The sequence below is a fragment of the Halictus rubicundus genome, chromosome 11 (assembly GCF_050948215.1).
Source record: "Halictus rubicundus isolate RS-2024b chromosome 11, iyHalRubi1_principal, whole genome shotgun sequence".
NCBI lineage: Eukaryota > Metazoa > Arthropoda > Insecta > Hymenoptera > Halictidae > Halictus > Halictus rubicundus.
The window spans coordinates 5,578,857-5,592,432 of NC_135159.1; the positions used below are offsets into that span (position 1 = coordinate 5,578,857).

Here is a 13,576-nt window from a genome sequence, read left to right on the forward strand (position 1 = left end):
TTAATAATAACGTTTTATAATACCTTATGCTAAATTAATAATATTTCTAATCAATATTAGTAATAATATTTTCTAATATCTTATATTAATTTAGTAATATTTCTAATAAGTAAGTAAATTTCTAATAATAACGTTTTCCATTTATCCAAGTAAAGCTTTTAATAGAAGAAAATGATCTGTTTCATTCTGGTGGATGTAGCCTAATTTTCAGAAGCCTCCATTTGTTCCAATATCCTTCCTATCATTAGTGAAAGTCAATTTGCTCGTTTCGTGGAAATTTCGGAGCATCCCAACAAATAAATAACAGAATATCGTCGAAATTGAATCTGGGAAACCATTTTTAACGTAACAGCCTCTGTAACTGTTTAATGCTTTATTTCATGGTAGTTGAGGTTACCCCTGAATTTTAGTTCCCGTCGCGAAGAGAATTTCGAAGTTCGCACGGAAAAGCGTCCGTGTGCCGTGTGAATCATTTTCTCTGCAGCGATGGTTGTCCGTCCCTTTCGTCGCCAACCACCGTTCGCTCTGCCGAGGTTAGACTGCGAAAAGGTGGCGACGAGAAACGGCCAATGGAAGGGCGGAACGGTTGAATGGACGGTAATCGAATGAATGGAGAGCGCGACTGGATGCTTTTCGGGTCGTCAGACCCGGCTGAAAAGGGATGTTAGGTGTTGTTTAAGGGTTATTGTTGCGCCCTCTTTTGTCCCGCGAGCTCGCGATGCAATCTGTTCCACCGTTTCATCGTTGAACGTAATTTATTGCTGTAGAAAAAAAGACTGCGTTGCTTCGTGTCTGTTAACCGTCCTTTGTCCTTTTGCTCAATGCGTTAAAAAAAAGAGGAATTCGGGTTTCGCCGATAAAGTAGTGCAGTCTTTGCTTGCAGTCTAATGTGTATACGATGTAACTTTATTACACAAACCGTATTCGTAACATCAACTATTTGAACCAATTCAATCACTTTTTCAGAAATTCGAATTTCTCTGAGAAATTAAACTTTCCAACTGTGCCTTCATGTTCTAGATGTAGATACAGTGAATTCTCTGTATATGTCGCCGAGGCATGGCCGATAAATGTCACGATATTATCCCCACTACTCGGTCGCGGTGGAGTGTAAGGTGGATCAAAGAATAGTATCTCCTGGCCGATATATGTTCGTGACTAGACCCGTGTTTTGGACATATATTGAGTAAAAACTGTAAATTTCCAACTGTGCCTTCATGTTCTAGATATAGATATATTTTTCCCCCACTTTAGATATATTTTAAAAATTGTAACCTCAGCAATAATTATTATACGATTACAAAAAAATTTGTATACGAGGTATGAGAAAATGGTTTCAACGAAAGTTGTATGATTTCGGAGCACAGTGTAATAATTAGTTTGTCTCTATTTTACATTAAAAATCATTTCTGGAGAATAATCTCGATAACTATTACTTTTTCGTCCTATATACCCTTACAGTTTTGTATTCAGGGTTCAATTCTCTCTTCAATCGGAATATGAAAATGTATCCTTTATGATAAAGAGATCCAATGTGACCTTTACATCTCGATAAAAAAAGAAAATAGAAAAAAAACTAATTAATACATTGTACGCTACTGTTGAAACCATACAACTTTCGTTTCAACCATTTTCTCATCTACCAAACAGTTTGCATGTAATTTCGGTGGCACACTTACAGCAGAATCGGTATTATCACGTCAAAGACGAAAATCTTTTTTTTTTTTGGGTGGGCACGAATTCCGCGCGACTTGGCCGCAATTTCTACCGAATTTTAACGGGAACGATTATTCACGGCTGACCCGTATACGTACGGCCGCGCGAAACCCGGTAAACCATAAATGTGGTTTTCGTGACCATAAACTTCTGCCCCGACAATTACGCTTGTAACTTTCTTTTCGGGCCGCAAACGCGTCGTCGTTCTCGTAGAAACGGCCCGTCCAGCTCGTTTGCGGGAAAGCGCTATTTTCAGAGTGAACCGCTGCGCCTCGCCGAAGCAGCCAAGTAAAATGGGTTCATTGTGTACGTCGGAATATTTCTCCTTCGTGCAAGGGACCGGGCTCCGTCGTAATAAATATTATTCAATTGAAACAACGATCGTGTCGCGCCGTGGCAATGGCCTGCCCGCGAATTTCGGTTACAGTTTCCAATGTTTTCCCGGGGCAAAAATTTGATTTTCTTCCTCAAAGAGCGAGGATGGAATTAATTGATAAGGATCCTGTCGTGTCATCTTTTTGTTGTCCGAGAATTCAATTACGATCAAATGAAAACGGAGCTTATCTCCGCGAAAGCGCGATCCTAACTTTTGGAACATTAAAATTAAGCGGGCAGATCTCCCTAAGTCAGTGGAGGGTTTAACGATAAGCGGACCAAGCGGCCGCGTGGGGCTCCCTTTTATTTTTGTTAATAAGTTTATGTAGGTTTCCTTGCAACTTATACAGGGTGAATTCGATAAAGCAGAACACCTAAGTATCTCCGTTACTTTTCGCTGTACAACAAAACTTCGTAGGACAAAGTTACACTGTTTGAAGGGCCACATATAACGGTGTAAGGGAACAAAAAATTTCAAGGACATTTTTATGAGATTTCAAGGTTATCGATGTTTTTTTTAATGGAGTGATATATTTTCGTTAACGTAATGTTGTAGCTGACAAAATAACGAATTCGTGCATGTAACACAATATGACCTTCAAATGACCTTCAACCCAGAAAAATGGTATAAATAAAATTCAACGTGTAAGATTCATTTGATGTATTTCTGTTACGCCAAATGTTCAAAAATACATCCCTTGAGCTGCTATACATTCAAATGTATCGCAATACATAACATAATAACAGATTCGGTGTTGACAGGAGGACAATTATGATATACCTTCACCTATACGTTCGTACAGAATCGTGTTTATCTACTACTAATTACTCAGAAGACCTTCTTGCTATCAGATTTCCACAGTTTCTAAGATTTCTCGATCAGTTTATCGATGAACGTTTCACAATGCGTTACTCGAAGGAAGATAAGATTGATATGATTTTCATTTATGGAGAAAGTCGACAGTGTTTAAGAGAAGCCGTGCAGTTGTACAAGGACCGATTTCCTAATCGTAATTGTCCATCAGTTTCCGTTTACTCCAATTTGATAAATAAATTCCGTGAAACTGGTAGTGTCGAAAATAAAAAACGTACAGAGGTGAGGACTGTAAGGAATAAAGCAAACACAATTAATGTTCTGGCAGCAGTGAATACAAACCCTCATGCTAGTACGAGGCAAATCGCACGAGGAAGTGGCATTAGTCAAAAATGTGTAGTGCAAATACTCCAGGAACACAAATTTCACCCCTTTCACCTATCAATTCATCAAGAACTTCATGGTAGAGACTTTGTAAATCGTGTAAACTTTTGCCAGTGGGGATTGAGACAATTGATAAACGATAGAGCATTTTTTAATCAAGTATTATTTACCGATGTAGCTTCGTTTACAAATCACGGGCAAATAAATTCAAAAAACCTGCATTATTGGTCATCTGAAAATCCGCGGTGGTTACGGACAGTCGACAAACAAAGACCATGGTCCGTCAATGTTTGGTGCGGAATTTTAGATAACCAAATAATTGGGCCTCACTTTATTACCGGTACATTAAATGCAGAAAAATACATTGCATTTTTACGAGAATCGTTACCAATTCTCTTGGAAAATACACTCTTAAACATTCGTGAAGATATGTGGTATCAACATGACGGATGTCCGGCCCATTCTTCCCGTGTCGTAACACAATTCTTAAATAACAAGTTTCCAAATCGTTGGATTGAACGTAACGAACCCGTATTATGGCCAGCTCGCTCACCAGACCTTACACCCCTTGATTTTTATCTATGGGGAAAACTGAAAGACGATGTTTATAGTGAACCACCAACGACTATAGACGACATGAAAGAAAAAATCGTCCAGGCTTGTGCGTCGATTTCCTCAGAAATGAATTACACAGCAGTACGTTCTGCAACTTCACGGCTGAATGAATGTATAGCAGCTCAAGGGAATATTTTTGAACATTTGGCGTAACAGAAATACATCAAATGAATCTTACACGTTGAATTTACACGTTTTATTTATACCATTTTTCTGGGTTGAAGGTCATTTGAAGGTCATATTGTGTTACATGCATGAATTCGTTATTTTGTCAGCTACAACATTACGTTAACGAAAATACATCATTCCATTTAAAAAAACATCGATAACCTTGAAATCTCATAAAAATGACCTTGAAATTTTTTTTTCCCTTACACCGTTATATGCGGCCCTTCAAACAGTGTAACTTTGTCCTACGAAGTTTTTTTGTACAACGAAAAGTAACGGAGATATTTAGGTGTTCTGCTTTATCGAATTCACCCTGTATTTCTAACTTGAGTGTGAGGGCCCTAAAATTTTTACCGCTGGGGCCTCCACATGACTTGAGCCGCCACTGCATAATTGCTAAATGAAAAATTCAAATTTTCTAGATCTCTAAAAAAAGAAATTTGTGAGCGTACGGAGACTTTTTTTATCATCTGTAGATTACAGTTTAATCTAGTAGATTTCTTAAAAATTATATTACTAAAAAATTATGTGTACCAGCAATTGTTTGTTCAGCGAGGAGAGCTAAAATTGATGCAAATCGAAGACAACGAGCGGTACGCAGGAACTTTCTGTAGCAAACTTAAACTTCTTTCCGTTAGCCCGTTCGCGCTCTCGACATAATTTAACTTGTAAACAAAATGCATAAAATTATGAATGAATCCGCGTACAAAGCTATTCATTCAACCGTGGGGTGGTTAGTACTCTGTTCGCGAGAGGAGCATCGAAGGAAAAGTTGTACGTTTTAACGAGCTCTAACTTTCCGCGAGCGTCTTTTTTTCTTGTGGTTGCACCTGTAGCGAGCGCACAGTTGCGCTTAGTCTTTCTTTTTTTTTTTTCTTTTTCAACAAACCCTCGTAATTAGATACCCTTTGTCATCCATAAATTAATTATCCTCATAGGTTCGCGTTATTTACGAAATTGTAAAACACTTCAGCGTGGAAGGTTATTTTTTCACAGCATGCAGGCTGGAAGAAAAAGTTGCCACGCGCGTTACACCTAAGGCTTCGAACACTTTTCTGCCCCAAAGAATACTACAGTGAATTCTCAATATATGTCGCCGAGGCCTGGATGATAAATGTCGCGGAATTATCCCCGCTACCGCGGGGTATACACATAACCGTCGAGGAGTATAAACATAACACGGCTCGAGTATGTCTCCTGCACGATACACGACGCTGACAAGACCCCTGCTGTTGACATATATCGAGAATTCACTGTAATAATCTTCTAAATATTAGTATCGGTATGGGAGTCATTAATAAGGGAAAAATCAACGAAGATTTATTTTAATTTAGATCAAATTTAATTCGTCTAATTTTATTTTTAAATTTTATTCTAACTTTTATTTTAAGTTTAGTATTTCTTTTATACGTGTGGGAAAGTAAACCTATTGCCTGATAATAGAATGCGATTTATGCTGAAAATTTGGTGACTAATTCGCGAGGTAGTCGTTGCTGCTAAGTAGGGCCACAAAATGGAGGAAGAGAAAATCGAGTAATTGGACCGTTTTCGTTTTGATTGCAGAAAATATGTGTCTTCCAAAAGTTGCTCGAGGATCTGTCCTCACGGATGACCGCCGCCGAGGCGGTCCAAAGCGGCTGGCAAAATCCGAGCGACGCGAACGAGGCGACGGAATTTCTGGAGCAATTGCAGAAATTCGGCGAACGGCTGGTGCCCATTCAGAGGAACATCGAGGACGCGAACGACCAAGCGAGCGTCTTCGCCTCGAGCAGCGTCATCGTTTCTCATGCTTTGCTGGCGAAACTCGAAGATCTCAACACCAGGTATAACCCGACTTCCACTAAATTCCTCCGATTACCACGTTGTCGCTGTCGTTGTCGCGCTACTCGAACCGGAAAACTGCAAATAGTTCGGCCAAACTTAGGCAGAGACGCCGTTGCTTCTTCATTGGGAGCCTATAATAACAATTTTGTTTTCTTAGTGATTAAAACCATTTACATTTTCTTATAATGGTACTTTAACACTAGGTTTAACTGTCGCTACCAAGAGTGACTGTTTTACATTAATTTGTATAAATATATAACAAGAATCTGTCTACCCAAATTATTAGTCGTTTTTTAAATAATATATATCCAAAGAAACACATTTTTTTAATAATTCCTCATGGATGCATCATTACAATCTCAATAATTGTAAATTAAAAATAGTAGAATCCGTCGTTTTGACGGGTCCCGTAAACCTAGTGTTAAAGAACAGAAACAGTTTGATATTTTTTTAGATAAAATTAACTACGATTACGGGATCTGTCGAAATGACGGGTTATAAATTTTTTAATTTACGATCATTAAGATCGTAAAGATGCACTCGTAGAAAAGTATATACAGTAAACTTATTTCTTTAGTCATATATTATAATAAAAATCGCTAAAAATGTTAACAAATGCATCTGCCTCATATTTATATAGTAATGTAAAATAGTCCTTGTCAATGCTCCGTGAACCTAGCGTTAAATGAGAATAAAAAGAACAGTTGGTCAAGTTTGTCCCACATCGTATGGGAAAAATGATGCCTTGATTCCTCTTCTTCATATTTTCTCCCAGTGATGCTGATTTGCTCTCCTATAGATAAATAGTTAAAAGAATATTATAGTATAGATAGTTAAAAGAATATTACTTCGTTAATGCTTTCTGCAACACATTTCCTCCTCGCTAGAGAACTGCAGAATTTTGTGCATTTACGGCGTACACAAAATTTGCGAAACATAAAATGAAAGATTTAAGAAAATACAATACAATTCAATTTTATGTTTAACTTGCCGAAAGCATGAATTTTTTCAGATTTATTTGCATAGGTACGAACTTGGAAATCATATTTGAACTTCTAATTTTGAATTCGTGTTCAAATACATGTTTGAATAGGTATATTTTTTAGACTGTGGATCTCGATGCAAAATAAAAATTGTCTGCATAAATTGTGCGAAGTAGGAGCCAAATAAAAATTGAATTCTTTGTTAAATGATTTCAATCAGCCGAGACCGAATACATGGACATTTTTAAATTCTATTATCATAAGAATTGTATAAAAATTATTTTTTTTCCGAAAGCTACATGGCATAAGTAACAATTAGTCTGAAATTTGCAACCGGTTAACCGTAGTGGGATGTTAAATCTGATCCAGTTCAATTCCGACAATAAACCATAATTAATGTCCGAATGTTCGGAACATTGTAACAAGGATTACCCGAAGAAATGCTCGTGAAAGGACACGTCGCAGGCGTGCGAAGTAAAACTTGCCACTTTTCGACGGCAACAATATTCCTTTAACTTTGTTATTTCGGTTTGCGAGAAGATGTATGGTGCACGAAGGTATGCTTACCTAGAAATCGCTTGCTTCTCGGTTTTCCGGGGGTCGTTCGAATGGAAAATCACGAGACGGTAACTTTTTCACGTGTTTTCGCAGGTGGAAGGTGCTGCAAGTGGCGGTTGACGAGCGTTACAAGTTGCTAAGCGGATTTGGAAAGGATGGCAGCACTCCGGGTAGCCAGGCTTTCCTCGCGAGCAGCGTGGAACCACCATGGGAGAGAGCCCTCACACCCGCCAAAGTGCCTTACTATATCAAGTAATCGATCTTCCATGCTCCGCAGTCAGTCACCTTAAACTGACGACCGAATTCCACCCCCAAACCCCCCTCCCCTCGAACCACCGGTCGAATTTCGTGCCGGCGCGATCTTAGCGCAAGCAAACGAATAATTGATGAGACAGTTGTGATTTGAAACAACAGGAAGTTTGCGGGAGCCGCGGGAGCAACCGAAAATTTAACGTTCGCGAGAGAACTTACGCGAGATTCGACGGTACAAGTTCTGCATTCGAGCGACAGAAATCGAGGAACGAATTCGTGGAAAATCTAATAGTCGAGACCGGAAGGGTGAAACGAGTCACGTAGGATCAACAAGACTTTCGGTTGATTTAGATTCCGAGAAATATGAGTATAATATACAAACATGTACTCCCTTGAAAGGGGCGATTCCTAAGGTCATTTGAAGTAACTTTTTCCTTTGCGAAAATGTTCTCCGCGGCTTTGTTAAGGAGTTATTAACGAAAAACACTGACCAATCAGAGCGCGGATACAGCAAGCGGATTCTGTTAATAACTCCTGAACGAAGCCGCGAAGAACAAAGGAAAAAGTTACTTCGAATGATGTCAGGAAGTCATCCCTTTCAAGGAAGTACAGCATTTTTGGGACACCCTGTATACTTGATTCAACTGCTTAACAATAGATTTATGGGACCCGTCAAAACGACGTGTTACTATTTTTTATTTACGAATATCGAAATTGTACAGATGTATCATCCATTTGGGAATTATTCAACTTTATTTCTTTGAGTATACAGCTTTCATTCGATACAAGACGACGATGTTTCTTTCGTAATAAGAAAATGTCTATCCCCTGTGTTTTGACGATGATAGTATAGACTATCAATAGACTATTCAAACTTTAACTTGTTAATTTTTTCTGGCATATTTTCAAAAATATTTTTCTACTATTACGAATTCTATTAGTAATTCACTCTATCAATTTTGCGATATCAATTTGCGATCATTTTACAAAAATGATAGTGAGACAGGATAAAAGGATAAAGAAATTTCTAAAAAAGGATTGGGTAATATCCAGATCTGGGCACTGCGGAAATAACGTTATTTGAAATATTATTTAAAATACCATGTTATTTTACTTTATAATTATTTCCATGCCTGTGATCACTTTTGGAATACCATTGCTTGAAATATCATTTCGAACAGAATGTTATTTTATTTTATAATTATTTGAAATAATTATTACAGATAACAGTGAAATTGTTCTTCAAAATTGTATCAACTAACCAGATTATCAGTTTTGAGTCCAATTTATACAGGCACCCTTTGTTGCACATTATTTTGAGGATTATTTCTGTTGACAAACTTGAAATAATGAAATATAGAGATAATATACTATTTGAAATTGCTATTATTTCAAATAAGTCACTATTATTTTCATTTTCAAATAACGGTGCGAAACAAATGATTTCGAATAATTATATCTTATTTTCATTTTAAATAAAATTTGTCCAAGAATATACGAGATTTGAAGTTGCTATTATTTCAAATAAGTCACTATTATTTTCATTTTCAAATAACGGTGCGAAACAAATGATTTCGAATAATTATATCTTATTTTCATTTTAAATAAAATTTGTCCAAGAATATACGATTTGAAGTTGCTATTATTTCAAATAAATCAATATTATTTTCATTTTCAAATAACGATGCGAAATAAATGATTTCGAATAATTATATCTAATTTTCATTTTAAATAAAATTTGTCCAGGTATATACTATTTGAAGTTGCTATTATTTCAAATAAATCACTATTATTTTCATTTTCAAATAACGGTGCGAAACAAATGATTTCGAATAATTATATCTTATTTTCATTTTAAATAAAATTTGTCCAAGAATATACGAGATTTGAAGTTGCTAGTATTTCAAATAAATCACTATTATTTTCATTTTCAAATAACGGTGCGAAACAAATGATTTCAAATAATTATATCTTATTTTCATTTTAAATAAAATTTGTCCAGGAATATACTATTTGAAGTTGCTATTATTTCAAATAAATCACTATTATTTTCATTTTCAAATAACGGTGCGAAATAAATGATTTCGAATAATTATATCTTATTTTCATTTTAAATAAAATGTGTCCAAGAATATACGATTTGAAGTTGCTATTATTTCAAATAAATCAATATTATTTTTATTTACAAGTAAAAGTATTGAAAATAAATAAAATTTCACTTGAAATAAAATTTGCCGAGATCTACTTGAAATAAAGAAGTATCAAAATACTATTTGAAATTGCTATTATTTCAAACAAATCACTATTATTTTCATTTTCAAATAACGATGCGAAATAAGTGATTTCGAATAGTTATTTCTTATTTTCATTGCAAGTAAAATTTGCCCAGGTCTGTCTATACCTAACCGTGCCTTCCCGGTTGAAGAATCTCTCGGGATTTCGAACGTTCGAGTTCCCCGAACCGTAGATAAATACTTAAAATGCGGTCCGAGCCAAGAATCGCTTGGATTTCGTAAAGATTAAACAAAGTTCCGGACGAACGTCAACTTGGGCAACTTCTATCCGCGAGATCCTTCTCGCTGCCAAATTTCATTAATTTCTTAATCCTCCGCTTCCCCGCTAAGTGCTTGGGCTCGTTTCCTAATCCTGATACGTTTCCAGCCATCAGTCGGAGACCACCCATTGGGATCATCCGAAAATGATAGAGCTGATGTCTTCTCTAGCGGACCTGAATGAAGTACGATTCTCCGCATACAGGACCGCGATCAAGCTGCGCACCGTTCAGAAGCGATTGTGCCGTGAGTATTTCGCTGGGCTGGCAAGCTTCTATCGGTCTAGCTCGTGTGGTAGAGATTAGTTCGCTCCGGGCGCGTTCATTAATCGCCACAATTTTCTCGATTAATCATGTCTTGCTGCAACGAGAACGCCTCAGCGTTGTCAATGGGTCTCATCTGCCGCGTTCTATTTCGCTTTAGAAGATAGCAGTGCTTAATCATTCGGCTGGCGCATGCATTCCGTCTTTATGCGAAATTTAAAAATCCAGCCGCTTGAACGTCAAGACATTTTTGCAAGTATAAAGTATATTCTAAGATAGTGATGGGCACGAAAAGTAATCTGACAAAATAGAGTAAGAAAATTGTACACAAAAAGAATACAAGGTAAACAATAGATGTTTACTCGATATATGTCTCAAATGCCTAGCCCATTAAAGTCTCAGAACTGTCCTGTCAATGTAAGGTCGTGTGGATCAAAGAATAGTATCTCCTGGCCGATGTATGTCCGTGGCTAGACCCGTGTTTTGGACATATATCGAGTAAACACTGTATACAAAAATAATCCCGTCTATATGGTTCAATTTTAAAAAAGTTCACGTCTGTATTCGTTCATTGCCGAGGCAGAGTTGAAAAACTGAATTTCTTAGCGAGCCTAAACTTTGTTGAGCGTACACCGTTCGCAACGATTAATCAGAAAATGCTTCGAATTAGACTGGCAAAGCAGTATGTATCGCTCATCGACCAATTATCCTTTCCAGTGGATCTGTTGAGCCTCTCGACCGCATTGGAACAGTTCGATTCGCACGGGCTCCGCGCTCAAAACGACAAGCTAATCGACATACCGGACATGGTGACAGTCCTGACGTCCTTGTACGAAGTGATAACGGCTGACAATCCGCCGCAGGTGTCTGTGCCGTTGTGCATCGATTTGGCCATTAATTGGCTCCTCAACGTGTACGATAGGTGAGCGTAATCGGTTGTCATTGTCCGTCAAATAATCCAAACAGAGTCGAGCTAATCCCTTACATTGAATAGCATGACAAACGTAACTGTGTGTTCGCCGAACGATTTCTATAATATTTTTTCTTTTTCCAGTCAACGAACCGGCCAGATTCGCGTGCTCTCCTTCAAAGTAGGATTGGTCCTGTTGTGCAAGGGACACTTGGAAGAGAAATATAGATGTAAGCTTTCGCTGATACCATTTTTCCCTGAGCCCGACGAAAATGTTATGTACAGAACACGAGTAACGAGATTTCAACCGTTCCAGATCTGTTCCGACTGATCGCTGATCCGAACAGATTGGTGGATCAACGGAAACTAGGTTTACTGTTGCACGACTGCATTCAAGTGCCGAGGCAGTTAGGGGAAGTGGCCGCGTTCGGTGGATCGAACATCGAGCCCAGCGTTCGTAGCTGTTTCGAGATGGCAGGAAAGGATAAAAATGAAATAGAAGCGGTGCACTTTTTGAGCTGGCTGCAACAGGAGCCGCAAAGTATGGTCTGGCTGCCTGTGCTTCACCGACTCTCCGCGGCGGAGAGCGCTAAGCATCAAGCGAAATGTAACATATGCAAAGAGTATCCCCTCACCGGGTTCAGGTAAGTCCTAACTTTCACGGCGAACATACACCAAATCGCCGCGCCGCGGCGGCGGTTTATACATACGACGTGTACGAGCATATAAACATTTCAGATATCGCTGCCTGAAATGCTTCAACTTCGATATGTGTCAGAACTGCTTCTTCTCGGGCCGCAAGGCAAAGAACCATAAACTGACGCATCCGATGCAGGAATACTGCACTGCGGTGAGTACGCGTATCAATGATCGAGCAGCAATCTTACTTGGTCGAACGTTGGCCAATTACTTAGGATCAAAGTTTTGGTTACAGGCCCGGATAGACAAAGTTGTAGAAAGCAATTTTTATTAATTTTTTTTTCGCGAAAATGTTCATTACGCCTCATTCAATAAACTCTGACTGTGCGGACAATCTGAAATCGTTTGTTCCATTCATAAAATGGTTATTCTAATTTAAAGTGTGTGTGTGTGATCAGTTTGAATTTCATGCTTCTGCCTCTAAAACATTATCTTCAACTTACAAAATTACGAAAGAAGTTTTTCGTGAAGCTATCTGTAAAGCTAAAGGATTTTGGTCCGAAACCACAATGCAGACCGCAGAGCCATAGAATTCAAAGATATTATATATCCCTGAATACTGAATGACTCCTTCCTCGAGTGTCCGATGACGTTTCGCATAATCGCTGTGTCTATTCACACTTTTACCTTACTCCTCACACAGAGTAGTGTGTATAGTGTATATAGGCAAGCAACGCGAAGGTGAACGGCCGAAATCGAAGTCTAAATTCTGTAGGTTGTTTCGCGGAGTATTGCGCCGCGCCATATCGTATCTTCTATATATAGGATGAGACGTCAGTGTCCATGACTCGGTGCAATAATATCTGTTTATTTATTTGGCGCAGACTACATCTGGAGAGGACCTGCGCGACTTCTCAAGAGCAGTTCGGAACAAATTCAAGTCGAAGAGATACTTCAAGAAACACCCGCGGGTTGGTTATTTGCCAGTGCAGACGGTGCTCGAGGGGGATGCGCTGGAGAGCCCGGCGCCGTCGCCTCAGCACAGCTCCCTCAGCCAGGACATGCATTCTCGATTAGAAATGTACGCCTCCCGGCTGGCGGAGGTCGAGCTGTCGCGCACCCGAAGCAACTCAACGCCGGACAGCGACGACGAGCATCAGCTGATCGCCCATTATTGCCAGAGCTTGAACGGCGGCGACAACGTGAACGTGCCGCGAAGCCCCGTGCAAGTGATGGCCGCCATCGACGCCGAGCAAAGGGAGGAGCTCGAAGCGATGATCCGCGAGCTCGAAGAAGAGAACGCGACGCTCCAAGCGGAATACGAACGGCTACGCTCGAAACAGACGCCGGGCTCCACGCCCGAGGACGGCCACGGCAATCGGCAACCCGACTGCGACATGATCGCCGAGGCTAAATTGTTGAGACAACATAAAGGCAGATTAGAGGCGCGCATGCAGATACTGGAGGATCACAACAGGCAACTCGAGGCGCAGCTGCAGAGACTCAGACAGCTCCTAGACGAG

The 13,576-nt window shown here is 39.1% G+C and overlaps 1 protein-coding gene across 11 annotated transcripts in view; it reads left to right on the plus strand.

Annotated features, from left to right (window-relative positions):
- LOC143358660 (dystrophin, isoforms A/C/F/G/H) overlaps window positions 1-13,576 on the plus strand; it is a 930,016-nt gene that overhangs the window by 912,562 nt on the left and 3,878 nt on the right. For all 11 annotated transcript variants that reach the window (XM_076795970.1, XM_076795971.1, XM_076795965.1 and 8 more), the window contains 8 exons: window positions 5,636-5,895; window positions 7,531-7,689; window positions 10,351-10,487; window positions 11,222-11,426; window positions 11,559-11,644; window positions 11,731-12,058; window positions 12,153-12,264; window positions 12,938-13,576. In XM_076795970.1, the coding sequence (XP_076652085.1) occupies window positions 5,636-5,895; window positions 7,531-7,689; window positions 10,351-10,487; window positions 11,222-11,426; window positions 11,559-11,644; window positions 11,731-12,058; window positions 12,153-12,264; window positions 12,938-13,576 (1,926 nt within the window). The remainder of the gene's footprint in view (window positions 1-5,635; window positions 5,896-7,530; window positions 7,690-10,350; window positions 10,488-11,221; window positions 11,427-11,558; window positions 11,645-11,730; window positions 12,059-12,152; window positions 12,265-12,937) is intronic.